This window comes from Verticillium nonalfalfae, assembly GCF_003724135.2.
Source record: "Verticillium nonalfalfae strain VnAa140/NRRL 66861 chromosome Unknown scaffold_62, whole genome shotgun sequence".
In the NCBI taxonomy this organism is placed as follows: Eukaryota; Fungi; Ascomycota; class Sordariomycetes; order Glomerellales; family Plectosphaerellaceae; genus Verticillium; species Verticillium nonalfalfae.
Window position 1 is genome coordinate 68,858 of NW_021167287.1, and position 27,309 is coordinate 96,166.

At 57.2% G+C, this 27,309-nt stretch overlaps 9 protein-coding genes across 9 annotated transcripts; 3 read left to right on the top strand and 6 right to left on the bottom strand.

Annotated features, from left to right (window-relative positions):
- Window positions 1-223: 223 nt before the first annotated feature.
- On the bottom strand, window positions 224-1,961 carry D7B24_007649 (uncharacterized protein; the record flags this gene model as incomplete). Its single annotated transcript, XM_028641755.1, has 3 exons — window positions 224-1,333; window positions 1,387-1,788; window positions 1,857-1,961. The coding sequence occupies 3 exons, from the start codon at window positions 1,959-1,961 to the stop codon at window positions 224-226; spliced, it is 1,617 nt and encodes a 538-aa protein (XP_028494324.1).
- Window positions 1,962-2,795: 834 nt separating this feature from the next.
- Window positions 2,796-4,382, top strand: D7B24_007650 (uncharacterized protein; the record flags this gene model as incomplete). The annotated part of the gene is made up of 1 exon (XM_028641756.1): window positions 2,796-4,382. One exon carries the CDS (start codon window positions 2,796-2,798, stop codon window positions 4,380-4,382), a length of 1,587 nt encoding a protein of 528 aa, XP_028494325.1.
- Window positions 4,383-5,413: 1,031 nt separating this feature from the next.
- ATP2 (atp2, beta subunit of the F1 sector of mitochondrial F1F0 ATP synthase) lies at window positions 5,414-7,434 on the bottom strand (the record flags this gene model as incomplete). The annotated part of the gene is made up of 7 exons (XM_028641757.1): window positions 5,414-6,105; window positions 6,168-6,722; window positions 6,778-6,820; window positions 6,896-6,981; window positions 7,075-7,096; window positions 7,199-7,343; window positions 7,424-7,434. The coding sequence occupies 7 exons, from the start codon at window positions 7,432-7,434 to the stop codon at window positions 5,414-5,416; spliced, it is 1,554 nt and encodes a 517-aa protein (XP_028494326.1).
- A 1,731-nt stretch (window positions 7,435-9,165) lies between these two features.
- On the top strand, window positions 9,166-10,060 carry COX5A (Cytochrome c oxidase subunit 5A; the record flags this gene model as incomplete). Its single annotated transcript, XM_028641758.1, has 3 exons — window positions 9,166-9,394; window positions 9,709-9,902; window positions 9,977-10,060. The coding sequence occupies 3 exons, from the start codon at window positions 9,166-9,168 to the stop codon at window positions 10,058-10,060; spliced, it is 507 nt and encodes a 168-aa protein (XP_028494327.1).
- A 434-nt stretch (window positions 10,061-10,494) lies between these two features.
- GBE1 (1,4-alpha-glucan branching enzyme) lies at window positions 10,495-12,846 on the bottom strand (the record flags this gene model as incomplete). The annotated part of the gene is made up of 5 exons (XM_028641759.1): window positions 10,495-10,533; window positions 10,598-11,228; window positions 11,306-11,617; window positions 11,671-12,362; window positions 12,418-12,846. The coding sequence occupies 5 exons, from the start codon at window positions 12,844-12,846 to the stop codon at window positions 10,495-10,497; spliced, it is 2,103 nt and encodes a 700-aa protein (XP_028494328.1).
- Window positions 12,847-14,278: 1,432 nt separating this feature from the next.
- On the top strand, window positions 14,279-16,163 carry D7B24_007654 (uncharacterized protein; the record flags this gene model as incomplete). The annotated part of the gene is made up of 3 exons (XM_028641760.1): window positions 14,279-14,759; window positions 14,826-15,003; window positions 15,071-16,163. 3 exons carry the CDS (start codon window positions 14,279-14,281, stop codon window positions 16,161-16,163), a joined length of 1,752 nt encoding a protein of 583 aa, XP_028494329.1.
- A 92-nt stretch (window positions 16,164-16,255) lies between these two features.
- Window positions 16,256-19,458, bottom strand: D7B24_007655 (uncharacterized protein; the record flags this gene model as incomplete). Its single annotated transcript, XM_028641761.1, has 6 exons — window positions 16,256-17,438; window positions 17,670-17,695; window positions 17,743-17,889; window positions 17,941-18,114; window positions 18,168-18,337; window positions 18,384-19,458. The coding sequence occupies 6 exons, from the start codon at window positions 19,456-19,458 to the stop codon at window positions 16,256-16,258; spliced, it is 2,775 nt and encodes a 924-aa protein (XP_028494330.1).
- Window positions 19,459-21,512: 2,054 nt separating this feature from the next.
- On the bottom strand, window positions 21,513-23,079 carry D7B24_007656 (uncharacterized protein; the record flags this gene model as incomplete). The annotated part of the gene is made up of 3 exons (XM_028641762.1): window positions 21,513-21,550; window positions 21,613-21,620; window positions 21,842-23,079. The coding sequence occupies 3 exons, from the start codon at window positions 23,077-23,079 to the stop codon at window positions 21,513-21,515; spliced, it is 1,284 nt and encodes a 427-aa protein (XP_028494331.1).
- A 637-nt stretch (window positions 23,080-23,716) lies between these two features.
- KGD1 (2-oxoglutarate dehydrogenase E1 component) lies at window positions 23,717-26,937 on the bottom strand (the record flags this gene model as incomplete). The annotated part of the gene is made up of 2 exons (XM_028641763.1): window positions 23,717-24,258; window positions 24,336-26,937. 2 exons carry the CDS (start codon window positions 26,935-26,937, stop codon window positions 23,717-23,719), a joined length of 3,144 nt encoding a protein of 1,047 aa, XP_028494332.1.
- Window positions 26,938-27,309: the final 372 nt, after the last annotated feature.

Sequence of the window (27,309 nt, forward strand, 5' to 3'; positions counted from 1 at the left end):
GGCGACGGGCGCATAGAGCGGCGTCCTGGTAAGAGTGTATAGAAGAACGGAGAAGAAGAAGAAGAAGGAGAAGAAACGGCGTTCAGGTCATAACGAAGGGGCATATTTGCACGTTGGCCGGAAGGAAAGCAAAAAATACTACATCTTCACGAGCGGCGTTCGCGTGCACATGGAGATGACGTCTTGATTCGATTCTCCGCCTGTGACCTCTCACACCAGTCGATCAGTCGATCAGCCACTCCTCGACCTCGACGCCGATACTCCGGCCGACGCCGCGCATGACGTCCCAGCCGACATTGATGCGCCACTTGCCGCCGCGGTCTGTCACGTCACCCGACACGCCGACGCGCACGAGCAGGCGCAGGCTCGCGAGCGTCGACAGCGCCATGCCCACGTCGCCGTCGAGGCCCGCGGCCCCGAGGCCTCCCGTCGCGCCGCCGCCTGCCCACTCGGCGCGCACGGCGGCGAAGATGGCGAGCATGCGCTCGAGCACAAAGGCGTGGGCGCCGAGGAGCTTGCGCGCAATCTTACGGTGCTGCTGCTTGGCGCCGCGGCCGGTCCCGGAGCGGGGCGCCGCGAAGCCGCCGCCGCGGCGCTTGCGGCGGCCGTGGTGGTAGGTGGAGAAGAGGGCGAGGTCGTGGCGCGTGGCGTTGTGGGAGGCGAGGTAGGCGGCCAGCAGCAGGAGGCGGGCCGTCGTGGGGAGGAGCGAGGCGAGGTCGGGCGTGGTCTGCTGGGTCGGCACCGCCTTGGCTGTGGTTCTTGTTGGTGTCTGGCCCTTGCTGGGTGTCGTCGTCGTGGTGCCTGTCGTGGTGCCTGTCGTGGTGCCTGTCGTGGTGCCTGTCGTGGTGCCTGTCGTGGTGCCTGTCGTGGTGCCTGTCGTGCTACTGCTGCTGCTGCTCGTGCTGCTGCTTGCGTTGGCGGTTGGCCTGAGGGCGATGATGCTCGGGTTCAGGAGGGATTCGTCCTGCAGGTGGACACGGGCGTGGATGAGGAGCTTGGAGAACTCGCGGGCGCCGTGGGTGCCGGCGGCGACGGGTGCCGTGAAACGCGGCCAGAGAATGTCGCAGGCGCGGCGCAGGGCAGGCAGGGTTCGAGAGGCGGAGACGGCCAGGGCGTCGTGGACGGCGGCGCAGAAACGGGGCCAGAGGAACTTCATGTCGTCCTCGGTCGTGTTGGGTACCGGCGCGGGTATGGAGGGGGCCATGATCTTGACATAGTCGGGTTTGGAATAGTTGGGAAAGTGTATGTGCGACACAAAGGAGGTTCGCAGGAAGCCCGCCGGGGGCGTTGTCAGGATGAAGACACAGGTCAGCGAGGGGATCTGTAGAAGAATCTTGGATCAGCTCTGAGTTTCTCGGGCCTCTCGCTGGAGAGTCAAGGACAGACCAGCTCGGGCAGCCGTGCCAGGGCGGGCAGCAGGGTGTGCGGCGCCTCTCTTTGTCGGTCGACCGAGTCGAAGACGAGGACGAAGCGCGAATGTGGTGGTTGGGATTCGGCGCCCTTCAGCATCTTGGAGAGCTCAACGGCGAGGTGGGCTGTGGTTTCGCAGGCTCTGGGCCGCGTATGCCATCCGATGGCGTCGACAACGGCATTGAGTGTTCTTTCAAAGAGGTGCCTCGCCGTGATGCATTGTATAGAGTTCATGATGGCGTAGTTGCCGCCGATGCTGCGCCGGTCGCTGCCAGCGTGGGGCGAGGCCAATTGACGCAGCAGCGCTTCGACAATGACCGACTTGCCCGTCGCCTCTGTTCCGTGGAGGACGATGTTGCGACATGGTGCGGTACTGGGCTAGGCGCAATGGTCAGCGGTCGGGACTGCCATGTGATTTTGGAAGGGGGTGAGTAGAGGCGACGTACAGCAAGGAGGGTTGTGAGGGATCGGATCTGGGGTTCTCGGCAGGGAAAGGCATCCAGCAGGGAGGAGAGAATGGTGTCGTCGGGAGGCTGGAAGAGAGGATGCATGGCGGGTTGTGACGGCGTGTGTGTGTGTGTGTGTGTGTGTGTGTGTGCGTGTCGTATGGGCTGCCGGAGATGGAATTGATCGCGATGCAGCAACTCGAGGCGCGTCTATCTGGGATCGCCAGCGAGTGGGGGGACCGGAGCCTGAACGCGAAGTCAAGTGACTGCGGTACCAGGTACAGGTACATCTGGGCATGGGTACCGACCTGCACCTAAGGTACCTCAGGTAGGTACCTCAGGTAGGTACCTCAGGTAGGTACCTCAGGTAGGTACCTTGGGCAATACCTTCAGGGTTAGGGTTGACAGGCCACTGCTGTGCCGTACCGACGTCGCATATCCATGACGCGTGGTTATGCCCGGTCTTGGCCCTCAACCCTCGAACGGCAGATGCCATCCAATGACAACTTCTGTGGCTCTCTGTAGTCTCGTCGTCGAAGACGCAAGCACCCTGCCAGGCACCAGCGAGTGCCTCCTCGTCACCCCCCATGAAGCCCAACAGTAGGCCGTGTTAAATCAAGCCCGCCTCAAAGCCAGCCGAAGGGACCTAGCACGCCGTGGTGCGTGTGGACCAGCCGAAGGATTCGGCGCCTGTCCCCTTCCGCTTGACTGCCTGCCTCTGGCTTGGCTGAGAGACCGTCAACAGTCATCGAACTGTCTGCTATCTATCCATCTGGCGACGAAAATCGTACCTCGGAACCAATACTCTGTTCCTCTACCATACTCTGCTGCCGTCCTTTTGAGTGTTGGCTGCGCTAGGCTCACACGTCACGCAGGCAGCCCCCCCCATCTCGCTCCTCTTCGTACCTACCCAAGGTACCTTCGTAGTGAACAGACATCATGAGTACCTCACCCGACTCAGATCCGGATCCCCCCGCCCTGCTGGCCTCGGACGGCACGACCAAACCGTATCACTCCAAAAGGCCACACAAAAAGACACGGTCCGGCTGCAAGACGTGCAAGGCGCGCAAGGTCAAATGCGACGAGGGCCGCCCGGCATGCCGCAACTGCGTCCTGCGCAAGGTCGACTGCCTCTATCCCGTCACCGCCGCGTCCGCCAAGTCGGCCACTCTCAAGCGCACCATCACGCCTCGCACCCCCACCTCGGAGCCATCGACGTCCATAGTGGCCAGTCCCGAGACGAGCCGCCGCCCGTGGGAGCCGAGTCCCATCATCGAGCCCTTGTACATACCGCCGGGTCAGCATGATGCCCTCGACATGAAGCTGCTCTGGTTCTACACCACCAACACCTTCAACTCCTTTCTCACGCCCAGGGACAAGGGCGAGCGCGTCAACGAGATCCTCCGCGTCAAGATTCCCTCCTACGCCTTTGAGAACCGTTTTCTCATGGACTGCCTGCTCGGCCTGTCTGCCCTTCAGCTGGAGAACCTCAACCAGGAGGTCGACCCGTCGCGCGCCCTCTACTATCGCTCGTGCGCCTTTGAAGGCTACCGCAAAGCCATCGAAAAGGCCGACGTCGAGACGTTCCCCGCCCTCATCGCCTGCTCTCTCCTGCTCGTCGCTCTGTCGTCCCAGATGTTCCGCGAGGTCACGACGAAGCGCCTGCACATACTCGACTGGATGGTCGTCTGGCGCGGCATCGGTCTCATGATCCGGCTCGCGAGCCCCCGCAAGCTCTGGGAGGCCGGCCTCGCCGAGCTCTTCTTCCGCCCGCCCATCGACCTCAACTCGTCGTCGCTGCACATCCCCAACAACCTGCTCTTCATGGTCTCCACCATCCGCGACGACGACCCCGACCACGCCCACGTCGACACCTACTACCACTGCCTGCAGTACCTCGGCTCCCTGTACCAGGAGCTGCGCCAGGGCCTCAGCTCCATCCTCAACATCCGCGCCATGACCTGGTTCACCTTTGTGCCGCCCGACTTTGTCGAGCTCGCCAAGCTGCGCCGCCCGCGCGCCCTCGTCATCATTGCCCACTACGCCATGTTTGTCAAGGTCGTCGACACCATCTGGTGGCTGCGCGGCGTCGGCGACACGAGCATCCGCGACATCCTCGAGCACCTCGACCACGACGACTTTGACGACGCCTGGGAGGACCTGCTCGCCACGCCCCGCGCCGCCCTGCGCACCGACCGCCCCGTCGACACGGCCAAGGTCATCCTCAACGACCCCGTCTGGCTGCCGCCCGCCACCGACGAGACGCTGTGCCCAGAGGAGGCCTCGCGCCTGCCCCTCATGCTGTCGCTCGTCAGCCAGCGCGGCAGGCTCATGCGCTACGACAGGGAGTCGGGCTGCCACGTCGAGCTCGACGACGGACCCGTCCTGGACGTCGCCACCAACATTGAAAGCTACATGTGCGGCAACAATCTCCGCAGGGCGGACCCGAGCCTGGCGACGCACGATGGCACCGAGGACTTGGAGGACGGGCCCTTCGCCGTCTTTCAGAGGATCCCCTTGCGATGATGCGCCTCTTTTTTTTTTTTTTTTTTTTTTTTTTTTTTTTTCTCTTTTTGGCCATGTTGTATTCTATCTATTTGGGCAGTGCGTACGTGCTGGAAAGGCGGGGTTGGCGTATTTGGTCGTGTTCCTGTCGTGCCCTCTTATTTTTTTGCATGACCGATCTGTGAGACGATATGAGGTAGTTTGCCGGGTGTAGCGGAATACACTCATCTTCAGACGATTGAACGAAGGGCCATGCCGTGTTTATTTGATGGTTTTTATGAATATTCTACTTTCCCAATGTCCATATAATGCAACAAGCCGTGCTTGCTTTCTTGGATGGCGGTAGGTGGATTTCGTAGACGAGAATGATGTCGGGGCGAAGAACTCCATGTATAGACCATGTGGCGCATCGCAACATGGACCTGCGTATGGCCAAGTCACTTTCACGAGCAAGACCTCATTTTCTCCTGCACGATAAGGGGAACTTTCTAGGCCACTGCTATGGAGAAAAAAAAAACCCCCCAGTTCCAACCTCTTGTTTGTTTCCTGCCCCCCCCCCCCCTTGTAACGCGAGACTATACGATCACGATACATTCACTGCCTGAGGCATTCCGACGCACCGCGAATTCAACCAACATGACGAGCCGCAACCCCGAGTCCACCGCGCCCATGCCCACCGAAGTGAGTTGACACCGAGCTCATGTTGAGTATCCAAGGCTTCAATGGGTCCCGCCGACACTGACACTTGACCGAGTCTCAAATCGGTTCCACTGTAGTAGCACAAGTCCGCAACGCCATGTTACATCGGAAAATCCCTCACGTTTAACCTTCATTGAACATCACAACGCAAGCCCAAATACACCCATTCACAGCACACGCATCGAATGTTGGGACAATTGGAGGAATTATGTGAATTTCTTGGTACACAGCCCACAAAAGAGACTTGATTGAGCTAAGGGAGAACCTCGCATCCCAACGATCCTCTTCTATACACAGGCCAGGACCCCATCAGATCGACGCAACGCTTCGTAGGTATCGACTTCCCGGGCCACTTAGTTCTTCTCAAGATCCGCAAGAATCTTCTCACCCTTCGCCCTGGCGGAGGCCAGGTCACCGACCATGTAGAAGGCGGACTCGGGAAGGGCATCACCCTCACCGTTGAGGATGGCCTTGAAGGAGGCAATGGTCTCCTTCAGGTCAACGAGCTGACCCTCGATACCAGTGAAGACCTGGGCGACCGTGAAAGGCTGCGACAGGAAACGCTGGATCTTACGGGCACGCTCGACGGTGAGCTTGTCAGCCTCGGACAACTCGTCCATACCCAGAATGGCGATGATGTCCTGGAGCGACTTGTACTCCTGGAGAATCTGCTGGACAGCGGAGGCGGTGTCGTAGTGCTCCTGACCGACGATACGGGGGTCAAGCATACGCGACTTGGAGTCGAGGGGGTCGACGGCGGGGTAGATACCCAGCTCGGAGATACCACGGGACAGGACAGTGGTGGCGTCAAGATGGGCGAAGGTGGTGGCGGGAGCAGGATCAGTCAAATCGTCAGCAGGGACGTAGACAGCCTGGACGGAGGTAATGGAACCCTTCTGGGTCGTGGTAATACGCTCCTGCATGCCACCCATGTCAATGGCAAGGGTGGGCTGGTAACCGACGGCAGAGGGGATACGACCCAGCAGGGCAGACACCTCGGAACCGGCCTGGGTGAAACGGAAAATGTTGTCGATGAAGAGAAGCACTGCAACGGATTAGTTCAGGCGCTCCTGCAAAAGATAAGAGGCAAATCTCATATGAACGTACCGTCCTGGCCCTCCTCGTCACGGAAGTATTCGGCAATAGTCAAACCAGTAAGAGCGACACGGGCACGGGCTCCGGGGGGCTCGTTCATCTGACCGAAGACGAGGGCGACCTTGGACTCGCCATCAAGCTGAATGACGGAGGTCTCCTGCATCTCGTGGTACAGATCGTTACCCTCACGGGTACGCTCACCGACACCAGTGAAGACGGAGTAACCACCGTGAGCCTTGGCGATGTTGTTGATGAGCTCCTGGATGAAGACGGTCTTGCCGACACCGGCACCACCGAACAGACCAATCTTACCACCACGGGCGTAGGGGGCAAGGAGATCGACGACCTTGATACCAGTGACGAGAATCTCGGCAGTGGTGGACTGGTCGGTGAACGCAGGGGGCTCGGCGTGAATGGGCAGCGTCTTCTTGGTCTTGATGGGACCGCGCTCATCAATGGGGTCACCAGTGACGTTCATGATGCGACCCAGGGTCTCGGGACCGACGGGAATGGTGATGGGGGCACCAGTGTCGGAGGCCGGGTGGCCACGGACAAGACCCTCGGTACCTGGTCAAATACGTTAAATGAGGCCTAAAAATTGTGCATGGCAAGCAGTACTTACCGTCCATGGCAATGCAGCGGACGACATTCTGGCCAAGATGTTGCTAATCAAAGTTATGAGCTACAACGTGTTGCAAAAAGGCGTCGTGGCCCCTTTTTGGGTTGGAGTGGCAACCTACCGCGACCTCAAGGACAAGCTTGTTGCCGTTGTTGGTGGTCTCAAGAGCGTTCAGAATGGGAGGAAGACGGGCGCCATCGAACTTGACTGCAAAAAGTGTGAGTAAACACGTCGCGGACGGCAAGATGACGATGCGACGAGATGGAAAAAGTTTTTTCGTCCTTCGTGGTGGTTACGTACCATCGACAACGGCACCGATGACCTGCAGAGTTGTTGTTGTCAGTAACCGAGCTTCTCCTCAATCCTGCAGCCGCCGGCTCGGCTGGTCGGACCAGCGGCAACCGCATCATCCGAATCAACTCACCTGGTAGATCTTGCCATCACCGACGCTCGAAGTGCTCGCGAATCGGGAAGCGACAGGGAATCTGAGGGTCGAGGGCCTGATGACCCGGGGAGAGGCGGTCGCCGCGAAAGAAGGGCGAGCCGCTCGGGCGAAGGAAGAAATGCCGCTGCGACGACAACGTCAGTTCAATTGGCCCCAATTGAGCGCGCGAAAGCTCGCAAAGTGGCTTCCGACGTCGAAACTCACCTCTTGAACATCTTGCCAGATGACGGAGAGCGATTTCGGATGGGAGTGGAGAGGTGATGGTTGAACTTCCAGGAGGACTTGGGGAGAAGTGAGCAGTTTTGCTCGGGATCCAGGCTTCGTCGGGTAGAGCTTTGCCTGGGGAGTCACGTGAGTCTGTCCTTCCCGGGTCCAGGAAAATTATGCGGCAGGAGCTTGGCGCGAGCTACACCGGATTGAGGTCTACTCTCCTACCGGGTTTTTCCGCGGGGCCCCCTTTCATATCCAATGGCAACCGCCTGGGGAGGCCAACAAGCGACCCAGCAACCTCAAAACGATATTAGCTAATCCTCAGGCTACACCCATTCTGGCGCCTGACAGCCTAAGGCAGTTCACGATGTTCCACAGTTGCGAACGAGCCATGGCCTGGACAGCGTCATGATTTGTCCGGAGCCCGCCCATCGACCTCTTGTCAAATTGCTGCAATTATCATCACGGGCATTGCTCCGTGCTGCAGAATTTCGTTGCTCGACCATATCGTTCCACGCACCGGAAAGATGAGTCTACGGAACTTCCTGGCCCTTGGTATCGCCGTGGGGTCTGGCGTCCTCATTAGTATGTTAATATACCATGCTCATCCACGTGAATACATGATGCTGATCGCCCCATGGGCACATACACTCTTGGCCCAGCCTTTGCGGAACAAGCGCATCACCGCCAGCTTGAGCTCAAGACTAGGGACGCCTCACTTCCAGATTCAGTCAACGAAGATCAATCCAATAAGACAAAGACCGATACCTCTCTGCCACCCCCGACATCGACTAAAGCATCGTAATACGGTTGGCGACGTTGTAGTGTTTGGTGTTATCTGTAGAATTATGCGAGAGCCAGGTGATCGCCTACCTGGGCTCGCCTCTTGACCGCCGTGTATCATAGACATAATGTTGGGACATCTACCTGAAGGGCACAGAAGGATCACTCGTGGTCTATACGTTCGCCGAGCAGCTTCTCGCCGCATCTGCTTGGTACATCCGAGATGGTCCGCCGAAAGCCAGACTTGACGGCGAAGCTCCTGTGAGACAGCCAAAACAGCTGTTCTTCCCAAAGAGCATACAGCAAGCTACGCTGATCTACTTAGGCTGCATGCAGCTCGGGAGCAGGTGAGGAACTGCTTGATCCATTGCATACGTCCAGATTCCCGCCGTGCAGCCTACAATTGTGTTTATGTCTGCAGTTTCCGATACTTGCACAAGCCCCTGCAGTGGACCGGTGTCAGTGTGCGAGAGAAAATGAAATACCGGGACCATATAACACCATATACTCCGCAAGAAACCGACCCCGTGAACCAATTGGAAAATCGCGTGTTGTATTCAATGTCATTAGAAAAGTCGTCTGCACAGCAACGTTCGTTCTCCCACTATCGATGGGCTTGAGCCATGGAAGAGCAGTTGTCGGAGGAGATCTCAAGTGCTCGCATCGAGGTAAAGCACGTGACTCGGTATTAGTCACTACATTGCCGAACAATTTTCGGGCCAGTGGCAGCTGTTCGATTACAACGGGGCCATTGGACGGATCGAGGTTCCATCATACGACACCCCAAAAAACCCTCTCCTCTCTCCCTGACCACCCAACGCCAATTCCGTCCCGGCCCATCCAGCAATTGCGGCATCCCACCACCTTCGCAAACCTCGTCGACCGAAGCGACCTCCTCTGTACAGATACCCGAGACCGGACATTCGATTTCTTTCACCTCAGCCCCGATCAAGATGATGCGAACCCAGGTCTCGTCGCTGCTGCGCGCCGCGCCCCGGTACCAGCAGGCCATGGTTATCCGCCGCGCCGCCACCACCCACGCCATCTCCAACCCAACCCTCGCCAACATTGAGAAGAGGTGGGAGACGATGCCTCTCCAGGAGCAGGCCGAGCTGTGGATGGCCCTGAGGGATCGCATGAAGGGTCCCTGGCAGGAGCTGACCCTCCAGGAGAAGAAGGCTGGTGCGTTTTCCTCGGAAGCCCCAATCCCCCCCCTAACGTGACATGGCCCCGAGAGGACGAAAGGGAAGCGGAACTGATCCGAAGCTCGGCAATGGCTGGCAATCGTCGCGGTGAAGCTCTACCATGCATCGTCGGGGTCGAGAATTGCGATTGACGCGCTCAATGGATGCAACTCGGCCCGGCCACCATGACGTCGGGTGTTCCCGCGGCCCGCCAGCCAACCTTGCTTGAATCAATCCAGTCCGAGTGGACTGCATGGCAGGCAGGCCCGACGTATTCTGAAAATGAAGAACTAACGCCAATTGCCTCCACAGCCTACTGGATTGCCTTTGGTCCCCACGGCCCCCGTGCCGCCGACCCTGCTGGCGAGGGTTCCCGTGTCTTCTTCGGCACCCTCGCTGCCGTCGGTGCCAGTCTCGCCATCTTCGGCGTCATCCGCCTGTTCGCCAAGCCCCCTCCCCCTACCATGACCAAGGAGTGGCAGGAGGCTTCCAACGAGGTGCTCAAGGTACGTCGCCACACGCCGCTGGGTCTGCTATTGCTTTGGGGGATATGGACTGACGCATCGACTGCATCGCACAGAACCAAAAAGCCGATCCTCTCACCGGTATCGCCTCCGAGGGCTACGCCGGCGTCGGACAGGTTCAGTCGCCTCCCAAGCACTAAACTGGACTTTCTCCCTCCCAACGTCATTAGATCAATACCGGCCGTTTCGCCCCCCTTGTATAAAACGACCCCTGAGAGCAACAAGAGAGGATGGAGGGTTATTATTGGTGTTAGGTCAATCGGGAACAGACAGGACGCGCGCGCGGGTGTAAATAGTGTACCGGAAGAGCTCAACTTAAAGCATCTTTTTTTTTCTTTTGTCTGCCATCAGATGTCCGGGCAGCGTGATCATGTGACGAAAACCTTTGCACTATCAAGTTCCCGATTTACAGAGACAGCACAGCAAAAGACGAGCGAATACAACGAGGGTCAACAGGAACTTGCTCTCATATTAATTATGGCTGGGGACAATTTGCGACAGCCCTTTGATGCAATCATGATGGATCTTTTGGGTTCCTTCGTTCACCAGTGCTAACATGCATCTCAACCGCTCTTTACGAATGTTGAGAGACGGGGGATTCCAGCGCCAAAATCTATTGTAAAAACGGTTAGTACCAATGCTGTGCAGGTGAATCAGACCAGAGGGGCTGTGCTTACCAGAGCGGTCCTGCAAGGAATGTAAATGTGCGTCCAATTCTTCCGTCCATTCCACTCCATGGGAGTGGTGAAAAATCGGGTGCCCTCCTCGATACGGCCGTGGCCTCCGAGATCCTTTGAGTCCGAGTTGAGAACAATCTTGTACGTGCCAGGCGTTTCGATTCCAACTCTGTAGTCGCTGAAACTCTTGTTGGGGTGGAAGTTGAAAATGAAGACGCAACCTCCTCGCTCAAAGACGATGATCTTGTCAGACTCGTTCTTCAGAGAGATGTAGGCCTGGGGGCTGCGTAGCCATCCAAATTGTGCCTCGGTTGTGTTCATAGCGCGATCAAAGTTGTTGAGGTACTGGTACCGCAAGTTATGATCTTCTGTCAGGTTGAACTGCCGCCTCGCGTACCAGAACGAGTTCTGGTTGCCCTCACGAGGGAAGTCGAGCCACTCTGGATGGCCAAACTCGTTGCCTTCAAAGTTGAGATATCCTTCGCCGCCAAGGGAATGTGTCAAAAGACGGATCATCTTGTGCAGGGCCATGCCACGGTCAATGACGGAGGTGAACGGAGTCAGGTTCGACATGTTGGTGTACATCTCGGCGTCACACAGATGCATCATAAGAGATTTGTCTCCGACGAGGCTACATCTTGTCAGCAAAAACAAATCAACAACTCGGAGACAAAGGTAGCTTACGCTTGATCGTGGCTCTCGGCGTACGCAATGGTCTTCTCGCCATGCCGTCTGTTGGTCAGAGTGAAGCAGATGTTGCCAATGTCCCATTCTTCATCCTGCTGCTCCTTCAGGATCTTGATCCACATGTCCGGGATGGCCATAGCCAGGCGGTAGTCGAAGCCAAGGCCACCAAGCGACAGCGGCACACAAAGAGCTGGCATGCCGGACACATCCTCGGCAATGGTGATGCTCTCTGGATACAGGTCGTGAAGCATCTGGTTGGCCACCATGAGGTAGACAACGGCTTCCTCGTCAACATCGGCGCCAAAGTACTCATGATAGCCACCAGAGAAGCCACTGCGGACCGTCAGTTGATGCATTCAACAATGGGAGATGGGGCGAAGACTGACGTTCCAATGCCGTGGTGGTGGTAAAGCATGCTCGTCACGCCATCGAAGCGGAAACCATCAAAGTGGTACTCGTCCATCCAGAAGCGGAGGTTGCTAAGGAGGAATCGCATGACCTCATGGTGACCATAGTTGAACAGCCTGCTGTCCCACAGCTCATGACGGCCGCGAGCACCCTCGTGGAAGTACTGGTGATCGGTGCCATCGAACTCGTTCAGTCCATCAAGCACGTTCTTGGAGGCGTGGCTGTGGACAATATCGAGGAGCACAGTGATGCCCATGCCGTGAGCAGTGTCCACGAGCTCCTTGAGGTCTTCGGGGGGTCCGTACCGGCTGCTGGCGGCGAAGAAGCTGTTGATCTGGTAGCCAAAGCTGGCATAGTAGGCGTGCTCCATAATGGCCATGAGCTGGATGACGTTATAGCCAAGATCGCGGATCCTTGGCAGCATGTTCTTGGTGAACTCCTTGTACGTAGCGACACGCAGTTCTGGCGAGGAGATACCGACGTGGGCCTCGTAGATGCGAGCGCTCGCAGGCTTGCTCGGCCTGGGGTTCTTGAACTGATACCTCTCCGAAGCGGGGGGGTTCCAGAAGCGGGCATCGTATGCCGGCGAGACGGACAGGTCCTGGGTGACATACTTGATCCACGCAGGCAGGCGGTCGATACGGTCGCCGCTGGGCGTTTGCAGAGAGATCTGGATCCGTGTCAGCCTGTCGATCGAGGTTTGTTTGATATGAACCCGTGCGAACCTTGATCTTGGAGTTGTGGGGAATGGCAGGCTGGCCATTGTTGGCAGGAAGCACGATTTCGAAAACGCCGAATTCGTCCCTCTTCATGGGATGAGACTCGCGGTCCCAGTTGTTGAAGTCGCCGGTGAGAAAGGCGTGAGTGGCATTGGGGGCCCACTCCCTGTATGTGATGGTGCCATGGGAATCGACATTGAAACCAAAGGTATCGGTGCCCTTGGAAAATTTGTCGACGCCGCCCTCGGTCTTGTCCAGCTTGGTGAGCCAGTCCTGCGCTTTGGCGTATCGCCTCTTGAAAGCGTCCTCGAACGGCTCGAGCCAGGGGTCGAGCTGGATGACGCCTGTGCCGTCAGTGCGGGTGCCAGCAGCAGCACCAGCAGCAGCGGCTTGCGGGGCCAGAGAGTTGGCGGACTGCTCGACAACAGCAGCCATGGTCGTCGTGGAGGGAAGGGGTGTTTCCAAAAATTAGACAAGCAAAAAGTTGGCAAAAAGCAGATCCGAACAGTGGGAGTCGAGTGAAGCGGACGTTTTCTTATATGAGGGCGTTGTGAGGGATAAGATGGCGAACGTGGTGCAGGCTCCTTCAGCTGGGCGAATTGTTGAGAGCGAGCAAGAGCTCGAGCTCGGGCATGCACGTAGGTAAGCTAGGCGAGGGAAAGTAGTAGTGGCAGTGGCAGTGGCAGTGGGAGTGGAAGCAGCAGTAGCGGGAACGGTACTGAAGCGAAGCGGGCAGGATAGGGACAGGCTCAAGCTTGAAGTGGCGTTGGAGGGGCAATGTCTCCGTGTTCTGGGCCTGGATGTGGATGTAAGATTGCGAGACAGATTGGAACGAGCGCGCAGGCTGTCAATTATCTGATAAGGTAAGGGGGGGAAAAAGTGCAATGAAGGAGAGGTCTCTCGTCTCGTCTCCTTCTCTTTGCCCCCCCTCGTGCTACGGAACGAATGGTAGGGCCTGACGTCGAAGAAGAGACTCAACTGAGCGGATGTTGGGCCGGCCTGTGGTGGCACCACGATGTGAGGGTGGTGCAGCTGCATATGCAGCTGCACCTGCCCGTCAGGCGGCGTGGCCGTGAGCGTCTGATAATAGCTCGTAACCATGACGTCGAGAGGCGACGAGAAGAGGGGACGAGCAAGGGAGCGACGCCCCGATCAATTCCACGAGAATTCTTGCCGGCCCCTGTCCCTGTATCACACCCTGTGTCACACCCAGCTGCCAGCTGGGGCCCTGTCCGCCATTTCCCTCTGTTCATCGAATGGGTTTTAGCGATCATCCATCATGAGCCTATAATTGTCGCAGGGCCCAGCGTGCACTCCGAAAAGGTAGTTGACCTCGCGAGGCTTGACCAATGGGCCAGGCGGACTTGACTAGATACCTAGGTAGTTAGGTCGATACGGTACATAAGGAACATAGGTGTTTTGCCTTCGTAACAGTAGTATTCATTCGCGAATCACTAGACAGCTCTCAGTGTACCCAGCCTGCTGAGGAGAAGCACCGACCACTACACCATGGTGAATTGGCACCTACGGAGGTACACAGACACAGGAACCCCCCCCCCCGCTGAGTCTCTCGCCGGAACCGGCCCCAAGTGGTCCCAAGTGGCCCCCTGCCATCCCTACCCACCTAGGGACCTTACCTTAAGGTGCCTCCTCTGCCAGATGGGAAGCTCTCAAGAGCTCCCCCGCATCGGCCAAACGGTCAACCCCCCCCCCCTTCCCCAGGCAGCGCCGGAGCTTCGTGACTCGTACCACCGACGTCCATGCGACGACGAACCCTCGAATCGGTCTTCCGAACCACACCCCTCCGCGTTACACGTCTCATGGGGTCTAGTCTACCTTCCGACCTGCAACAACGCCTCTTACCATCATGGCGACCAGCCGAGCCTCCCTGCGCCCTGATGCCATGCCTCTCCTCGTGAGGCGACCGACAACCCTCACCTGCACCCGATGCACCAGCCGCGCCCTCCCCGTCACCTACCGCCGTTCCATCTCCCTGACGGTGCCGCGGCCCTCCTCCTCCTCCCGCCGAACCCAGGACTTCTCCTCTGGCTTCACGAGTAGCTATGATCCCAGTGATGAGGGCCGTGGGCCCATGTTCAACAAGACCAACTTCGCCGTTCCCAGCTTCTACCCGAGGGACCTGAAGAAGCGAGTGGACGAGTACGTCGTCGGCCAGCACCGGGCCAAGAAGATCATATGTTCCACCGTATTCAATCACTACCAGAGCCTCCGGCGCCGGCGCCAACGTGACGAGGAGGACCGCAAACAACGGGAGAAGCTCCAGAGGCAGCGTTATGCACGCGACCGAGACGCGCACGAGAGACTACGTGATATCCACCCTGCCTCAGGTCAGCACCAAGCTGAGGATGATGGCTTTGGCTTTCCACGCCGCCTGGCTGACAGCCGTGCCCAAGATGACTATCCCGGCCACTTTGAATCCGTCGAGCATCTCAGTGACCAACCCGACCCCCGTGCGTCCGCTGACGACCTGAACATTGCCGAAGAGCCCACGGGACCGCTCAATGTCAAGATTGACAAGTCCAACCTCCTTGTCATGGGCAACACGGGCACAGGGAAGACGTACATTCTAGAGTACGCTGTTCTCCCCCGGAAAGCATGACTCTCTCCTTCTGTGAACCCCTCGTTAACACGCAAGTAGAACGCTGAGCAAGAAGCTCAATGTACCCTTTACGATAGCCGACTGTAACGCCTTTACCCAGGCTGGCTATATTGGCCAGGATGTGGAGACGTGTATCGAGAGGCTCCTGGTAGAGGCCAACTACGATATCAAAGCAGCCGAGAACGGCATCGTTGTGTTGGACGAATTTGACAAGCTCGCCTCCAAGACGCCCGCGCACGGTAGGGATGTCAGCGGCGAGGGCGTGCAACAAGCGTTGCTGAAGCTCGTCGAGGGCTCCCGTGTGACTCTGAACGTCAAGGAAAACAGGTCGTCTCGCTCGACCCCGCCCATTACCACAAACTACAACTCGGGCGGCAGCTCTCCATCGTCCTCTCAGTCCTCGCCGCCCCAGGGCAAGGTCGACCAGTACACCATCGACACGTCCAATATCTTGTTCATCATGTGTGGCGCGTTTGTCGGCCTGCGGTCCATTGTCGAACGCCGCGTCTCCAAGCCCTCCATGGGGTTCGGCTCCGACCTGCGAGGCCGCCAGAACCTATCCGGTGACAAGCATGACCTGCCGAAGCATCTCTTCGACCACTTGCCCCACACCAACCCCGACGCGCCGGCCTCAACACATACCCCGCTAGACCTCACCACACCGGCAGACCTGCAGGCCTTTGGGTTCATCCCCGAGCTCATAGGCCGCGTCTCCAACATATGCGCCCTGAACCCCCTGACCCTCGACGACCTGTTCCGAATCCTGACCGAGACGCGTCACAGCCTCGTCGCCCAGTACACCGCCCTCTTCGAGACGTACCCCTCCCGTCTGCACTTTACGCGCAAGGCGCTCTATGCCATTGCGGCCGAGGCTGCGAAGGCCGAGACGGGAGCCCGCGGTCTCAAGATGGAGATGGAGCGCGTGCTCGCTGAGCCCATCTTTGAGGCACCCGTGCCGTACGTGCTCATCACCGAGGGCTGCGTCAAGGGCACCGAAAAGGCCAGCTACTGGGGCAAGGACGGACGGATCGAGCTGGAGCGGGTCATGCGGGAGGAGGACGAGACACACGGGACCCCCCAGCCGGAGACGACATTTGAGCAGTACAGGGAGACGGGGCAGAGCGGTGCCTGATGTTGATGTGCATGAATCAACTGCCGACGTAGCCTTTTTCACATTTATTCCCACGACAAGCGTTCAAGAGGGATACCACTAGCCCGACTGGCCTACAATAACATCATCTCCTCTGCCTCACTGACGAGCTCGTCCTGCATGTGCGCCCTGCACCTCGCCCACCACGCGTTCCACCTCTGCAACTCACGCAGAAGACTCTGTCCCAGCTCCTCCATGTCCCAGTGCGGCCTCGCCAGCCCCTGTCCCGCCTGCGTGGCTCGCGCGGGTGCCTGGGCAACGATCAGCTCGGCCGTCACCAGCCAGTTTCTCTCAAAGTCCGTAATGGTGCCCCTCGCCAGGCTGGCCACCAAAGTTTCGTCCTCGCCGACAAACCCGTCTTCCATGATAACGTCCTGAAACAGGCCGGCGGACACGTCATCCTCGTACGGATCGGCGAGACTGGATGCGAGGCGGGACTCCGCGTTCTTCGTGGCTTCTGACCAGCAGCTAAGCGCTTGCTGCATGGCCGACCAGGCAGCAGCAGGTGCTGAAGTGTCGTATGATGCCGCCGTCAGGGTGGGTTGGAGCATGGCCAGTAATACGACCATCTTTCGAAAGAGGTGCAAGTGCTCTACGCAGAGGATGCCATCATTCAAACACCGGACCCCGCGAATCCATCGCATCATGGCCCGAAACAGCGTGGGAAGCTGCTCGCGGGATTGATCCATCTGTCGAGCAGCCACGCCATCCAATCGCAGCCTGATGGCCTCGCAATACGTGTCGAATAGGACGAAAGCCTCGGGCTTCATAACTGAAGCTGAGAGGATCACCGGCAGCATCTTGCCGAGTATGAACCCCAGAATGGCATCGTCCTTCATGCCCTTGGCGAGAATGCGCGTCTCGTGCCCGAGTCTGCCATGCAAGAGAGCCTGTTTGAAGTTGTTGTACATGTAGTAGAATAACTGTGGCATCGCCGGGGAATCGCCCTCGTTCAGTCGGAGGCCGTACGATTTGATGCTGTCTACTTGAAGGTGCGGGTCCTGCACGGGCGGCGAGTATTCTTTGCTGACTTGGTAGAAGAAGGGCGGAATTTGGAAGATTTCCGTTGTGTGGGACTTGACCAAGGACACAACGCGGCGTACAAACTGAACGTATCTTGTGTGTTGTCCATCGTTTGTCACAGAAAATTCATGCAAATCGTTCTGGATCCGTTGCATGACTGCCTTGAGTGCAGCAGAATAGTCGGATGTGTTGGACTTCTTCTGTGAAGGTGTCGACGATATCCGTAGGGACGTTCTCATCCACATCAGTGTCTCTATCATGAAGTATCAGCAAGAGGTCAAGTTGTTTCACATCATACACAAACTAAACGTACTTCTTAACATGTCGCAATTCATGTCGTAATTTGCATGTCTCAACATATCGCTCTCTGTGGGCAAAAAAGGATACTTCAGCTTCTTCAGGCTCAACGCAAATTGATGCTCGAAGAGCATATCATCTCTAGGTTTGGTGAGAGAGAGCAGCCACAACTGCAGAACTGATACGCCAACGTCCTACTAATGCATTAGCTCAGTTCAGGCAATTTACGATCCTCACATACTGTCAGATCTAATTCCTTGTGTAGGTTGGCGAGGAAAAGGGGGAGATAGCGACTCTGCAGCGGGCCAAGCTGACTTGGCAGCCCTTCGAAGAGCTCATATTTCCCTGCCTTGCTGCGTTGACTGATCTTGAAACATCGTGATAGACGCTGCATGCAGTGGTTAGCCAGTTGAACAAGACTGAATGAACAAAGGCTCACAATAGTGCCGCATCGGATCAAAATTGCAGCCAATCGGCCAGCTACCGTCACAACCTGCTCCCTTGCTTCCTCCGTTTTGGACTTCGTCTGTGGGGAGTGATCGCCTGTCGAGCTAGTCTGCAACATGCCTCTGGCCATTGCGTAGAAGTCCGCAGTGAGGTCATTGTCTATCTTCTATCGGAATGTCAGATCAAGTCGATATGACGCTCATTCGCACGTGAACATACCATGATGCCGTCTTCAAGCCCCGCCGCATTGTTCTCTGTTTGAACACGGCCAAGGGCCCTCTCGACATGAACCAAGAAAACATCGACAGTCGCGACAGCATCCTTGAGTAAACTCAGTGGATATTCCGCCGGCGACTTGGAAAATTGACGGAAAACGTGCCGAAGTTGAACTGGGTCCATTAGCAGAAGGTCAGTTTCCAAGGCTTGATGACTTACCAATATTCCCAGCAAAAATAGAGAGCTCCAAGCTTCTTGCGTACTTCGCAACATCGAGCGAGATCGTCACGGAATACCGAATGACTTCCATGGTGGCAGACTTGTTACTGGCTATGATGCCGTTGATGAGATTCTGGTCGATGCCGTGACTAGCGTCTTTGGACATGGACGACAACTGTTGCTGTATGTCCGAAGCTGTCGAGTCGTACTGGTCCAGGAGTTGTTGAAAAGCGCTTCCCTGCCAGAGATGAAATGGCCTGAACGCTGCCACTGATTCCTTGTGAACCACAAACCTTGCCAGTTGGGCCCAGGCCTTGAGGTTTATGAGGCAGGCTTCCTTGTGAGAGCTTGAAGGAACGACAAGCTTCTCCAAAAGAGCAAGAAGTGTGCTGGGGCGCAACTCAGCAGGTGTCGCCCAAAAGAGGGTACAGAGAAGGTCATGATGGTTGCGAAGAGCAGCAAGATCATGCTGGTGAACATTCTGCTCCTTGAGGTACTGGCGGTCGTGATTCGGCAGAGTCCGCGCGACGAGGTTGCGAATCTCTCTGTCGGATCCAGTCTGTACCAGGCGTTGAATGGTGAGAGCGACTAGCTTTAGGAAGATGTGAAAGCAGCGGTCTTCTGGCTCGACTCGTAAGGCCGTTTCGACGTGCAAACGCTCGAGAAAAGCGGGTGACTGGAAGACTTCTTCGTTTCGCAGATTTGATAGATTTTGTGAACCGAAGAAATCGAAGACGGTGCCAATGACGCCGCCGCATTTGTACCATCCCCAGTGTTCGACCAAGTATACGCATCGACGCACGATGGTTCTACAGTAATCGTTAAACCCAGGCGGTTGTCGATTGTTTGCTTTATACAATTGGAAGACTCGCTTCAGGGCAAGCTGAGGCAAAGCCCAGCCGTCCATAGCGACACTGTGCCGGGATTCGGAGACGAGTATGCCAGACGAATCAAACTCGCACAGGGGCAGCAGTGTGAACATCGTTTCCCAAAGTTGCTCGAATCTTTGTACATTGAGGCCGGTCTTATCTTCGCCCTTGATCAAGACCGAGAATGTGACATCCCAGAACGACATCCGGGGTATTCGCAATTGCCCGAGTGCTCTCATGAGCATGACCCAGGTCTGTGCTACAATGTTGTCGGCTCGAATACCACGTTCCCGGTTTGTTAGTTGCTGGAGGCTGCCATAAGCAGTGACCAGTGACGCCGTCCCTATTTGTAGAAGACACCCCACAGAAGTGGCTACGACTTCACGTAGAATGTTCTCGAGCCCCGTAATCTGCGGAATCATGGAAGCTTGATCTCTGCAGATCGAATGGCTACAGAGCACGATGATGAGGAATTCTGACAGCACCTCTAGTGCCTTCGTTGTCTTCCTTTGGTCCAAGAATATTGCTTGAACTTTGAAGCGGCTGAAAAAGCCTTCGAAAACAAGCAGTAGTCGAGACAAGAACGTTCCTAAGTTTGTATCATCAGTAACACTGAGGCTATTTTGCACGTATGTGCGCATGAACCTTGCAGCATCCTTGGTGTCGAAGCCCGAATCGACATCAGAACCTGTCTCAGTGAGATGATTGCAGATTGCATCAATAAGAATTCCGAATTCAGACGAGATCTGTTCATCCCATAGGCCCCATTTCAGAGGTTGGCCGCTGAGATTGAAGTGGACTCGGGGCCGCGGCTGCTTGATCTTCTCCAGCAAGCCGGAGGCGAGTGAAGCTTGGAAGCATCCACTACCAAGAAGCGTCTCTTCATGAAAGAAGACCCCCCTTTGCAGTGGGAAAATCTCAAAATGTTCACTGTAATGGGCTCCAAAAGGCGCCAGGCCGAGCAATTGGTCGACGCCTAGATCTGCAGCACTGATGTGTCCGTCTGTTCGGGGTCCGCTAGGAAGAGGATCATGCGCATGTCGGTACTGGGGCGCCCGTGTGTCCACTCGAGTAGGCTTCTCGGTCTTCTTCAACCTCCTCCGCGATGGCTTTGCCACGTTCAGGGAAGCATCCTTGCGCACTGCGGATTCGGTTTCTTCCATGACCAAAGATCCATCATTGTCTCTGGCCATGAGAGACATGGTACTCTGGGACACGGACCGAGGACGTGCTCCGCGACGATAGATGGCATCCAGCATCCTCTTTTTTGTTTGAAAGTTCACTGTGCCAGCCTCATTCATCACATCCGCCTCGAATTGAGCAGGCCGGACACTGGCAGCTCTGCTTCTCGGCAACATGCGAGATGGGTTCTTTGCGGTAGCATTGCGTTTTGGCTGTATGATTCTGCTGGAGGAGTCTGTCGGAGTATCGTGCGACTCAGATGAATCCAAAGCAGCGCCATTATGTGAGATGTGAGCCAACGGTTGCCGGTCGGAACCTTGAACGGCGGTCGAGGGGCCTGTGACCGAGTGCCGAGGATGAATTTCACCACCGATCCAGTCTTGCAGGACCCTACCAGCATCGAGCTGATCCTCCCTGGTACCCAGGCATATTGTTTTCCTACTTGGGCTGGATCTTCCTCGCTGGGCTTTGCTCTTCACAGCGCGGGCGGCAAGCCTTAAGAATCGTGGTGCCTCTGGCTCAATAACGTCTAGGATGCCCAGTCGAGGTGGATTGTACGTCCTTTGAGACTTCTTCTTCGAAGCTCTCCTTGATGACTTGTCTTTATTCTGACTTCGTCGTGGTGGTTTCTGCCTTTTTGCGGGAGTACCGTTGCCGGAACCAAAGTGGCTCGTGATGGTCGGTTGCTGACGCTGTCTGGCACCAGACTGGTCCAATTTTCGTCTTTTCGCAGAACTTGCACCCGAGATAGATTGGGTCAGCTGGCGTTTGGGTCGTTGTACCATATGATCAATCTCGTTATCCTCGACCACAGACATGTCATCATCATCATTATCATCTACGATGTGCAGGATCTGTTGCGAGTAATGCTTCTCGGTCCTCGGTTTGGGAGTTTGCAAAGATTCCGCCTCAGACTCGTCGTCGTCGAATAGGTCAAAAGGCAAAATGGGTGTGGACGGCGACTGATTCGATGTCGTCTTCGTTCTCGGCATGGCGATGCCGCGTCGTTGAGTCGGGTCAGGCGGCATCGGCCGAGCATGAGCAGCTCGATGAGGCTTTGGCTGCTGCCTCGGTCGGTCTAGCCTGAAATGAGACGCTGGAAGGACTCCTCGAGCTCTGCGTCCAAACGCCACGAGTTCTTTGCCATGCTTTGGAGTGCTGTTGGATTCCTCGCTAACCTCGGAATCTGAGGCATCATCCGCATGAGAAGCCGCTGAAAGATTCACACTAGGGCTTTCAAGAGGGCACTCAAGAGGATGTTGTTCTGGGCTTATAGGCCGGGGTCGGGATGGCGTTATCTGCTCCGATGTATCGACTCTGGGAGGCCGACTTCGGGATCCTCTGCTATGCTTTGAAACATTTTTTGCCTTGAGGGCAGCGGGTGGTAGCGGCCGAGGCTGACGGAACTTGATGTGCGGAGCGTGCACCGAATGTAAGTTGGTAGAGGTCGGCTCGAGGCTGATGTGCGAAGCAGATTTCTTCGTCGACTTCCGTGACGAGGTCAGGAGGGATGATGGATGTCTCTTCACGGGAAAGGATGGCGTCTGGGCAGTCAACAGCTGTTTCAAAGACGGCAACTCATCGCTCTCCTGGTCGCTCTCGTGATGTTCGTAGTCGATGAACGGGCTCGTGACATTCGTCTCGCGTGAAACGCTGCGAGGACTGCTTGAGGTATTCCGTGGTGGTTGAGACGACGTCTTGGCAGTGGAAGGCGAGGGGAACGTCGGGAAAGGAGCCGAGTAGTCCAACGATTCATGCAGCAGCGACTGACTCTCCTCACACAACCGCTCCTGGTGTTCACTGACGGTATTCTGACTTTCTTCTTGAAACTCCTGCTCTTGCGAATCCTCTTCTGGTGTCTTGTTCCTGCCTCGAGCATGCGCCTCCTCCAGCATGCGAACGGGTTTGATGCCGCGGGCCTTCAGAGCTTTGTTGTACTGTGCGCTCTCGATCATGTACGGATGCTCTTGTATAGGTTTTCTCGGACGTAATGAGCGCTCATAGCGCTGTGCGGCCGTGACAGCAGCGGCTATGGCCGAGGCGGTTTCGGGACTCGGGGGAGCCGAATGTTGACGACGGAGATGTTGCGTAGAAACAGGTGGGAGGACCGGCGTTGCATGATCTCGATCGAAGAGGAATTCGGGTAGAGGCTCAGTCAGCTCAACAAGTCCCGCCGATACATCGTCAGTCTCGAAGCCGAGAGGGTCTGGTGAATCGCCGCGTGCGGACACAACGACACGCGACGGCTTCGAAATTGCAGAAGCGGCAGCTCGGTATGGTCCTTCTGAGAACATATCGGCAAGCTCATCATCGTCCGGGGCTGAGGAGAGGGGAGACGACGCCGGCGGCATGGCCATGTGCACTCGAGGCTGGGGAGTAGATGGCCGCTCGGGCAAGGGCGCCACCACTGGAGCATCTCCGATCGGTGAGGATGCGGGAATATCACACATGCTCTGGCTTGTGTTCTTAGCTTGGGACAGCAATCCGTGGGTTGGGACCGCCTGCGATGTCGAAGGAGCGGCTCCATTGTGTTGGTCCAAGTTAAAGGAAAAGGTGAGTGTCGAATCGTGTGCCTGCCCATGGTTGTCGAAGTCTCCGTCATCGTCCGAATCTGGGACCTCCCCTAGTTCCCTCCATGTGGCCATTGATATCTGTGCTCATGTCGAGCGAACTTGCGATGTATTGCAGTGCATCGAGGGCTAGTGGACGTCGACTTGGGTGGTGAGGTAACGCGGAACCTGGGAATGTGAATTGCAGGTCGAATGTCTAGGCCTGCCGAACGTATTCGATGTCAAAGTGGGGTACACAATCAGTACCATGTAGACCCCGACCAAACTGGGCTAATCAGCGGCTGCCTGACGTGAATTCCTTTGCATATCTGTTTGGCAGATAGACACCCTTTTACTTAAGTTGTGGTGACGACGCGACAGGTGAGACGCGTATTTTAGTGGTACGCGCCAGCCCCAAACCACTTTAGCGTTAAGCGTCCGTGCACCCACAGGTCCCTCACCACGCGCTACAACGGTGTACAGCACCGACGAGTTCGAGCAAACTGGTCAGTTGGAGGTGGCAAGGCGCTACGGCCCTAGTGTCACATCTATTACATGCCAGAACGTCGATGAGACTTCTCTCTATCGCTCTCCGTACAGGCGCTCAATTCAAGTAACATTAAAAGATACAGTTGGCACTGCCATCGCCTATAGTCCCCCTTCGAGGGATCCCTTCCACCATAACAAGCAACATACGTTTACAACCTGACAACCCCTTTTTTTTTGTTCTACTTTACTCGCCCTTCAGCTTGTCCTGCTTGACCGTGAAGGCCATCTCCAGGAATTCCTGCTCTTCCTTGGTGTGCAGGCCCTTGGTACCCGCTGCCACGGACGCGCTGGGGTTGCGGCCAGCGTACATGACGTGCTTGCGGTTGTGGTGCTCTGTCTGGTTGAGGAGCGTCTCGATGCGAGGCTGCGTGAAGCTCCACGCACCAGCGTTGAGCGGCTCCTCCTGAGCCCAGACAATCGTCTCTGCGTTGGGGTACTGGTCGAGGTTCTCCTTGAGCTGCTGCCATGGGAAGGGGTTGAGCTGCTCAATACGCGTGAACGCCGTGTCGTCAATCTTGTTGTCCGCGCGGTACTTGTGGAGCGCGGCCCACACCTGACCCGTGCAAAGCACAACACGCTTGATTTCCTCAGGCTTCTTGATGGTGCCGGCCTCGTGCTCGGGGTCGGGGATAATCCACTGGAAGTGGGACTCGTCAACAAACTCCTCGATGTTGGACCGCGCCAGAGGGTGGCGGAGGAGCGACTTGGAGAAGAAGATGATGAGGGCTAAGGCAACACAGGTCAGCACAAGCGAGATATTGAGAAAGGGGGGGGGACAAAGAAGGTGGACGCAAGGGACTTACGCTTGCGGAATTGCCTGTGCATCTGGCGACGAAGGGCGTGGAACAAGTTGGCAGGGGTCGTGAAGTAAGCGATCTGCATGTTGCAGTCCTGGTGCTGGCGCTCGAGCTTCTCGGGCGAGGGGAAGACACGAGGGTCCTCATTGCAGAGCTGCAGGTAACGCTCCAAGCGTCCGGAGGAGTGCTCGGGACCCTGGCCGTCGTAACCGTGGGGCAGCGACATGACGAGACCTGTCCTCTGCATCCACTTGACCTCACCGGAAGCGATGAACTGGTCAATGATGCACTGCGCGTTGTTGGCGAAGTCACCGAACTGGGCCTCCCACATGACGAGCGCGTTGGGAGACGAGAGAGAGTAACCGTATTCGAAGCCAAGGGCACCAAACTCGCTCAGAGACGAGTTGGCAATGACGAACTTGCCCTGGTCCTTGCTAATGTTCTGCAGCGGTGTGTAGGTGTCCTCGGTCTCCTGGTCGTGGAAGACGGCGTGGCGCTGCGAGAAGGTGCCACGCTCGACATCCTGACCGGACACGCGGACGTGGTGGCCCTCGGTGACGAGGGAACCGAAGGCGAGAGCCTCGGCCGTGGGGAAGTCAATGTTCTGGCCCCCAACCACAGACTTGGTCCTGTTGGAGAGGATACGCTTGAGGTTCCTGTGCACGTTGAAGCCCTCACTTGTGCTGCCAATGACCTCACCGATGTGCTCGAGTGTCTTCTTGTCGACGCTGGTCGTGTTGTGCGGCAGAACCTCGGTGGCCAGCTCCTTGGGCGACTTGAAGCCGTTCCAGGCCGAAGTCGTCCACTCCTTGGAGGTGGGCTGGTATTCCTTGGACTTGGTGAAGCTCTCCTCGAGCATGCCCCAGACCCACTGCTTGTGCTCTTCGACGTCTTCCTTGGTGAAGGTGCCGTCCTTGATAAGCTTGTCGACGTAGATGGCAATCTGAGACTTGTGCGACTGGATGCGCTTGTACATCAGGGGCTGCGTGAAGGAAGGCTGGTCAGTCTCGTTGTGGCCGTGCTTGCGGTAGCACACCAGGTCGACGATGACATCCTGCTGGAACTCGGCACGCCAGTCGGCAGCCATCTGGCAGACGAAGTTGACGGCCTCGACGTCGTCGGCATTGACGTGGAAGACGGGGGCGTCGATAGCCTTGGCGATATCGGTACAGTAGGCGGTCGAGCGAGCGAAGCGGGGGTCGGTCGTGAAGCCGATCTGGTTGTTCACGACGAGGTGGATGGTACCACCAGTGGAGAAGGCAGGGAGCGAGTGGAAGCCGAGGCACTCGTAGACGACACCCTGAGCGGCGAAAGCGGCGTCACCGTGGAGCAGGACGCCCATGGCAGTGCGGTGGGCCTTCTCATCGTTATTGTAGTGCTGGATGGCGCGCGTCTTACCGAGAACGACGGGGTCCTCGGCCTCGAGATGGGAAGGGTTGGCCACAAGGGACAGCTGGACACGCTTGCCCGAGGGGGTGGGACGCTCGAAGTTCATGCCAAGATGGTACTTGACATCGCCAGATCCCTCATCCTCGGCACCGGCAGTGCCAGCGAACTCGGAGAAGATGGACTCGTTGGGTTTCCTGACGACGTTGCTGAGAACGTTGAGGCGGCCACGATGCGGCATGCCAATGACAATGTCCTTGACGCCGTAGTCGACACTGCGATCGATCAGAGCCTTCATACCGGGGACCAGGGTCTCGCAACCCTCCAGGCCGAAACGCTTGTCGTTGGGGTACTTTGTGGACAGGAAGGACTCGAAGCTCGAACTCCAGATAAGACGGTCGAGGATGCGGCGCTTCTCATCAATGCTGTACTTGAAGGGCTGGGGCACCTCGAGGCGCTCGCGCAGCCAGTCGCACTTCTCACGGTCAGGAATGTGGATGAACTCGATTCCATAGGACCCGCAGTAGATGCGCTCGCAGGCGTCAATGATCTCGCGCAGCGTCATCTTCTCGCGGCCCTCGCGCTTGAAGCGAGGCAGGATGCCGGGGCCGAGGGAGTATTCGGTGTCGAGGTCCTTTTCGGTGAACTGGTAGTGCTCGAGGGTGAGCTCCTTGGGCTTGATGTTACCAAAGCCCTTCTGCTCGTTACGGATACCGAGGGGATCGATGTTGGCCTTGTTGTGGCCGCGAGCCTGGTAGGCGCGGACGAGGAGCTGGACCTTCAGGTGGTTCGCCACCTCGGTGCCCTCAGCGCTGCCGGCGGCGAGGCGAGGGACGCCTCCCGTGGCGCCGGGCACGAGAGAGGGCGGCGGGGTGAAGGCTTGGGAGATGGGCATGTCGCCAGACTCCATGTTGCGGAAGTAGACCTGCCATGAGACGTGGACGCTCTTGGGATCCTCCTTCCACTGCATGTACATCTCGTCAATGTAGTTGGCGGTGTTTCCGGAGAGGAAGTTGTCATTGGGATCGGGGGCATTGTCGGTGGCGCTGGCGTAATGCCTCCTCGCGGTCAAGCTCAGGGGTCGGCGGCTTGCGGCCAGAGTCTGTGTCGCGGCGGTACGCGGCGTGGTAGGGAGAGTCGAGAAGCGACGGGATGAAGGGGCCGCGCACCGGGAGCTTTGAAGCACCCGAGTGCTGGCTTTGCTCAGCGAGCTGCGCAGCATGATGGCGGAGCAGATCGAACAAGGAGAAAAGGAGGGAGAGAGAGGGGGGACGGGGTGGATGTCCTGGAAGGTGATAACGATAGGTTTGGCTAAAGGAGGGAAAAGGAGGCAGAGATCAGAAGGGCGACGACGTAGGAGATACTGGACAGGGCTCTAAAAGTGAGCCTGGTCAGTAGCAGACCTGGAGACCTGGCCGGTTCTTGCCGTCACAGCAGAGCTCGTCGGCAAAACCGAAAGTGCTACCGGCAGCAGAGGTGACTGGCCATTCAGAGCCCTCCGAGTTCCATGGCACCCGAAACAAGTCGCGCTAGGGGGGGGGGGAGGGGGGCGAGTGTCGCGCACAGTGCATATATTCTCGTTTCGAATTGTCGC